At 38.7% G+C, this 7170-nt stretch overlaps 1 protein-coding gene across 1 annotated transcript in view; it reads left to right on the top strand.

Moving 5' to 3' along the window:
* Positions 1 to 6393, top strand: part of LOC119426037 (phospholipid-transporting ATPase ABCA1-like) — a 302913-nt gene extending 296520 nt beyond the window's left edge. Inside the window, exons 47-48 of the mRNA XM_037693947.1 lie at positions 1363 to 1606; positions 6265 to 6393. Of these exons, the coding sequence (XP_037549875.1) occupies positions 1363 to 1606; positions 6265 to 6393 (373 nt within the window). The remainder of the gene's footprint in view (positions 1 to 1362; positions 1607 to 6264) is intronic.
* The last annotated feature ends 777 nt before the right edge of the window (positions 6394 to 7170 follow it).

Below are 7170 nucleotides of genomic sequence, written 5' to 3' on the forward strand. Positions count from 1 at the left end.
TCAATTTCCTTTTTCCAGCCACTTGTTGCTATTTGTCCCAACTTTTTAGGGATTTGTTGACACTGTGAAATTTTGAATCAACATATTTCCTTTAAAATGTTACATTTACTCAGATTAAACTTTTGATCTGTCATCTATGTTATATTACAAATAAAATATTGACATTTGCCATCTCCACATCATTGCATTCAGTTTTTATTCACAATTTGTTTAGTGTCCCAACTTTTTTGGAATCTGGTTTATATTTAATATATAAGCTTATCTTAAAAGATATTGTGGTAGAAGAGTTTGTTTGGCTTTCTTAGTTTAAGTTGAAGGAAGAGCAAGACTCTTTTCAGGTGGATAATAGGTGGATGCCTTTCTAGGCCGTCTCCAATAAATGAAAAATAAAAAAATGACATGGCGTAAAAACTGAGTTCTGGGAAATGTCAGATCTAATTGAATCACAAGACTCAATACACATGTTGAACTGAATATCTTACAGGTTGCTGGTACATCAATCAGTTCACAAAAGTATAGTTTGAGATTAAAACCCTGGATAAGGAGATTTTTCTTTACCTTTTAAAAAATGTTGTAAAAATCTCACTGGTGTATCCGATGTGCTGAACAAGAAAAGCACTGTAACTACTTATGGAACTTGCAACAAATATTCTGAGATTCTTGTATTTCTTTATTTTTCCTTATGAAAGATGAGTAAATATAATAACGGGTGATCGTTAGAGGACTCAACTTTTAAATCCCAACATAAATTCAACATCCACCCAGGTAGAAGATAAAGTTGAGGGTTTACATTGGGGTTCCATTATTGTTCCAAATAAAAAGTTGGAGCTGTTGTTTTGGCTGTTATCAGTCAGTGCAAAATGAATATCTCTTTTTTTATCCCCTCTGTTGTGTTCTTTTACAATTCCTGAGTTAAACACTGGAGCTGTCTAGTTGCAGCTGTCAGCCCCTGAATGTTAAATTCCAATCTATGAAATAAAAAATGAAACCACTGCTGAACTGAGATTACCTTTGGTAAGAAATAAATTCAGCCTTACATCTGACTCTCTCTAAACAGCAGCGTTAATGTTTGATCTATCAAAAGGCCTAAAGCTGGAGTTTTCATTGGTGATGCTTTGAAACAGCACAAGGTGCAGATATTTGTTGTCCCTGTTTAATCCCAGAGAATGTTTCCTGAAATAACAACAGTCCTTGTTCAAAAATTATTTCTGTTTCGGGCGTTACTCGCATCGACGCCAACTTTTAGCTTCAGGTCAGCTGTTTGTTTTGATTCCTGTTCCATTTTGAACTGGGAAAGATTCCTTTAGCGTCTGCTTCTTCATGCAGGAAGCATAAAATGCTGTGTTGCAACCTCTTTTGCAGATTTGGTGATGGCTACACGGTGATCGTACGGGTCGCCGGTTCTCCTCCTGAGCTTAAGCCAGTCGAGGACTTTGTCCAGCAGACGTTCCCAGGCAGTGTTCTCAAGGAGAGTCACCACAACACCCTCCAGTACCAGCTTCCACACGCACCAGGAGCTCTCGCCAACATCTTTGGCCACTTCACCAGTCACCAGCAGAGGCTTGGTTTGGAGGACTACTCTGTGTCCCAAACTACTCTGGATCAGGTGAGACCACTGAATTCATGTTGGAGCTTGTTTTTCTGACTTAGGGCTACCAATGTTTTTATGTAGCATTTTATCCAAAATGGAGAGCAGTAAAAAAATACGTTTGTTTTCACAAGAATTTCCTTAAAGTCTTTCAAAGAGGATCACAGCAGATTGTGTAAAATAAACTAAATCTTGGACTGAAACATTAATTCACAAACTTAGCCTCAATAAGAAGCCTCGTACTTCAACCCCCAACTGGGAAGTACAGTACACGAAGAGAGAATGGCTTCTAAAGACAAGTACACTTTGAAGGTTTTACATTATGTCTACATGTGTTTTGGTAAGAAAACACTGCTCTGGAAGGCTGCCAATTTCTGGCATGTTGATTATTTTTTTACTTTCTATTTTACTTGAGTTTTTAATGCTGAAACTTCCATCCATCCGTCATATTTTACTTGCTTTGTCCTTTTCGGGTCACTGATGCCTGAACATGATTTATTAAAAAAGGAAATTCTTGAGCCTCGTCTTAAAAGTAGACCAGGTTTCAGTCTCATGGACAGAAACTGGAAGCTGGTTCCATAAGAGAGGAACCTGAGAACTCAAAGGTCTGCCCCCCTTTCTACTTTTACGGATGGTGAAGATGTTGGAGTGGGGGAAAACAATTCTCTGGATACAGAACTCATCTGTGGGAGCCACAATTCTGTCCGAGTTGAAGGGAATTAAAAACTCATGTCCCTCGATGGTTGGTATATCAGTACCTAACTTTAATGTTATGTGGGTCTTCTCTGGATTTTTTTGTGGAGATTCTGTCTCGCTCTCTTAAGAAACATCTAGTATTAAAAAGAGAGACTGCATATCTTGTAAGTGGACAAACTTACAAAATCAGCAGGGAATTAGCAAATTATATCTCTCACTGCATACGTACTGTAAAAATCTGCCATATTTGGCACATTTTAAACTCCATCTCTTAGAGCGCTGTTTGTCTGGTGAAGGCCCCACTTGCTCCAGACCGTCTTCACCTTTTGTTTTCTTTACAGCCCCAGAGATCTGATACAATAAGGCAGTGAGTGCCGAGTGCAGGTGTGTCTAGTCTTACAAGCTTTCTATTAGCTCAGCAGCAGATGACCAGGCGGGAGGCGAGCGTGACCTCTCCTAGCTGTAGAAAGGTCATGAGTCCCCCCCACATTGATGGTTGTGGTGGGGGGAAGAAAACACACACATACACATGAGCCATGTCTCATAAAGAACGCAGCAGTGCCACCAGTGCCATAACCTTATATGAATACCCCACAAATCAATATAAAAGCATCTTAAACAGCAATATTCACATTAAGACTTTTAGAGGTCACATTTTAAAGTACGTAACATCATTTAATTAATAGAAACAATGAGGAATTTTAACCAAATGTCCTTTGTAGGTGTCCAAATATACTAGTACTTCCCACCATGAATATGCCTTTTTTAAACTTTGGGGTCAACACTGTCCTACATTCTACACTGGTCAATATTTACCAAATCAGAGGCAGTTAATAAATCATACTTAGACCAGGAGGTCATGGTATTAAAACATAAACGGCCCAGACCCAAGAACCTATGGAGACCCAGACGGTCACCTTTCAGCTGGTGATTGATAGAGAAGAGCCTTGACCTACAGAATAACACCCAACTTGCACTATGATTAATATTGATTGACACAGTTTGGAGCTCAGGCGTTGATGCCCGTCGTCCAGACCAGGCAGAGGAGATTTAAAAACAAAAGAAGTGACTTCTTAAGCCATCTTTATGTGCACAATGTGTGCTCAAAGTGTTTGCTTCTTACTGTTTGGACAGTGGTTTATAACCAACGCAACAATAAGGCAAAAAGCTTTACTGCTGTAAAGTACTGTATTTTAATAACTGGGCTGTCTTTAATAGTTAATGGCAGCCTTTTAAACAAAGATCTTTCAATGTCTGTTCTTGTTGGAGTAACCACTATTCTACCTTTCACCTTTGGATGGCAGGTGATAAATATACAGTTCTACAGTTTCTGGTCCACTTCTATGGACCAGTAAATAGTTACAGGTAAGTATATACGCTGACGAAACAGTTAGCACATAAAATATTTTCTCTGATTTGATGCACATAAAAAGAATTGCAACAAAAGGGTAGCCAGCAACCTTTTTCTTTTTACTTGTTTAAGATGAGGCTGATATGCGTTCATTACTTCCTGTTTGTAAGAGAGGAAGAGGATGCTCTTCAGATAGACTTAAAATGAATATGAATGACGCATAATCTGAATATTGCTGAAGCTCTGAGACACTCAGAAGGTGTAGGTACAGATCAGGATGAACCAGAGCTACTTACCAACCATCTACGAAGTCCAAAGAAGGAGAAATGGTCACCTAATAAATCTTGGATGTAACTATAACAAAATATAAAGAGAAAACCTCAAATTCTACACTAATTTTTTTTCTTCTCTAACACAAATGACTAAATAATTGACATAAATATATAAAACATTTAGTACAATAGCTAAACATGAGTATGTGAATGATGTGGATTGTATTAAAATAAAATCCAGCTAACAGTTTGCAAGGAGTGTTATGATATAAAACAGAGGTTAATTGCGTAAATCGCATCCTTCCCCTCCTGTTTTCTGCTTCAGCAGCCACCAAATCAACGCACATATTTAGTCTCTGTAATGTAATTAATGCCTGTATCCATCTGTTATTAAGAAAATGCCACTCAGCAGCACTGGAGCATAACGTTCCCGTTCTGACTGGATGGTTGGCTAAATGCAGAAAGTGAAGACGAGGAAACAATCGCACCTCGCAGTGCAGGTCGACTTTACCTCGGCTCCTCCGGTCAAAAACATTGAGGCTCTTTCAAAGTGCGAGTTTCATGGAAAGTTCAGCACAAACAGTACTTAGAAATTCTGCTGAGGACCCCGACAGCCTTGACTGTGAATATTTAATGCTGCGCATGCCTCGGCATATCAAGCCAATATCAGCCGGTGGCAGGGTCAGAGGCTGGGAGAGATGGGCGGACGGTTTATTTGTTGCTACTGTCATTCTTATCCTCTTACTCACTCTCCCCTGACAAGATGCTTTGACAACGCTGACCTTGATTCATTCTGCTGATGGTGTGACATTACGCACGCAAGGATATTTTAGCCCCTTGGTGTTCTGCAGGCCAAGTTTGTTTCTCACTTACAAGATGGCCTTAAATGCCTGCATCCACATTTTGTGGAATTGTATTTTAAGTAATGGGATAGATAATATAACTTAAAATAACTTGTGTAATAAGTAAGATGTGGAACGGTGCCTTAGTTGGTAGAGCTGTTGCCTTTCAGCGAGAAGGTCACCAGATCAAATCCCGCCCTGGGGCCTTTCTGGGTGTTCTTTCCGTGCACGCATGGGTTTTCTCCAGGTACTCCGGTTTCCTCCCACAGACCAAAAACATGCATGTTAGGTTGATTGGTAACTCTAAATTGTCCCTAGGTGTGAATGAGAGAGTGAATGGTTGTTTGTCTCTATGTGTCCCTGTGATGGACTGGAGACCTGTCCAGGGTGTACCCCCGCCCCTTGCACAGTGACCGCTGGACATGGGCACCGGCGACCCCCGTGACCCAAAATGGAAGAAGCGGGTAAAAGATAATGGATGCAATATCCATTTGGTGACTTGTTAATAAACATAGATCTTATATCTTCCTTTCATTACGTTTTTAAAACTATCACGTCAAACTGATTTGCTTTCAAAAGCAGTAAAAGCTTAATAAAAAAGAAAATGGTGGGTGAGTGGGGAGGGGTGTTGGGTTTGGCCCTCTTATTACCAGTAATTCGTTGGGTCCGGGTAGGGCTAAAACAACAACTACGGGCTCGGTCCAGTCTGGGCTGAATTTATTAGGCCTGAATGCAACTCTAGTGGGAAGAACTTTCTATTACATATACTGTAAAATACATTAACGTGCATTACTGTTCATTGGTCAATGAAAATCGTTTTCAATGGGGTTTTGTTTCTCACATGATCTGAGCTTCACATAAAGAGAAGAACATTTTAACCTAATGGAAAACTTGTGCGTTCATTGGTTAATTTAGGTCCTGTTGTGTGTTTATTTGCCATTAACAAAAGGCATTTGTAACCATAAGAAAAATTTAATTGATAAAGTCTGAGTAGGTTCTGATGGAATTGGTCTGGATGACTTTACGACATTTTAAACGAAACTCTCATAAATCACATATGTTTGCTTTCACACAGCCAGTGAAACCAGTCTAATGAAAAAGCAATGCTCTTATCATTTTATATGATCCTCTTTGCTGCTTTTTCTCAGCGGGGTAAACTTTTTTTTTTTTTTGCATCGCTTTATCACTAATGCACTCCGCTGGTGTTTACAGCACAATGAAATGCAGACAGCTTTTTTATGAAAGCCAGCCGATTGATTTTTGTCTTGTATTAAATGGGCATCACAGAGAGGAAAATGATTGTTTTATTCTCTTTCTCAGCTGGTCAAAGATGTCAAACTGACATTCACTGTGGGAGTCCCGGGGCTTACTTGATGCCTCGTATGTTTTTGTACACCAACTCGTTCACCCCGTAGGCTGTTTGACTATTACTATTTATTTTAAAAGAAGAAAACGACGGTGAGAACGACTATGAGATTCAGTTTTATCTTGACTTTTTTGTTTTTTACATTGTAGGTCTTTGTGAATTTTGCGAGTCACCAGCATGATGAGGACGACTCTCGGGCCTACAGCAACCCGGTGGACATTTCCGATGAACTGCCACTCAATGCAGTGCAGACCTCCAATGAAGCTAAGACGGTTTAAAGAAAGAAAAAATATGGTTTACATGTCGATATGTTTAATAAGTACCTTATACTGGAAGCAATAATGTATTCTTTATGGCATTTATTTTAGTTTTTCACGTGGTGATTTCAATATTTTGCACTTTTTTTTCCTCAAAAGCCATGTCATATTATCAAATAGACATTTTCAACAATGCTGGGTAAATATTAGCATTTTATTTTCTTTCTAGTCAAGATTAGTACGATTTTTTTTTAATGGGGAAGTGTGAACTGATGAGTTGCCAGTGTATCTGCAGTAAAAAGCATTCAGCACACTCTTAATTCAGAACGTCAGACTCATGACAGACGAGCTAATCAATATTAAAAATGTAATGAACAGATAAGCAAAAGTCTTGAATCATCCCTCATTTGATACATTTTTATTTAAAGACCCAGACGTCCTTGTCAACTTTCAAAGTGGTTGTGATCAATGTTTCTCCCAAGTTTTCTGAAGGGCTTTCAAAGTTCCTCGTTAGACTTTGTTTTTTGTTCAGTTCTTCAAATTTTCATTTTCACACAGTGTTTACTTGTTATAACATTCAATTCTCTATGAATCATTTGCACATTTGACTTTTAAATTCAAAATAAATAGGGTTTGAGTCAACATGTTACAGAAAATTCAGCACAGAACTAATTTTAATTGGGATGTTTTTCCAGTAACTAGCTAAATTGCTAGCAAGCTAACTAACCATTAACTGACAAGTAACGTTATCACTAGTAGGCTTTTACAAAAGTCACAACTTAATATACAGTAGTCCCT

The sequence above is a fragment of the Nematolebias whitei genome, chromosome 1 (assembly GCF_014905685.2).
Source record: "Nematolebias whitei isolate Nwh7 chromosome 1, NemWhi1, whole genome shotgun sequence".
NCBI classification, from domain to species: domain Eukaryota; kingdom Metazoa; phylum Chordata; class Actinopteri; order Cyprinodontiformes; family Rivulidae; genus Nematolebias; species Nematolebias whitei.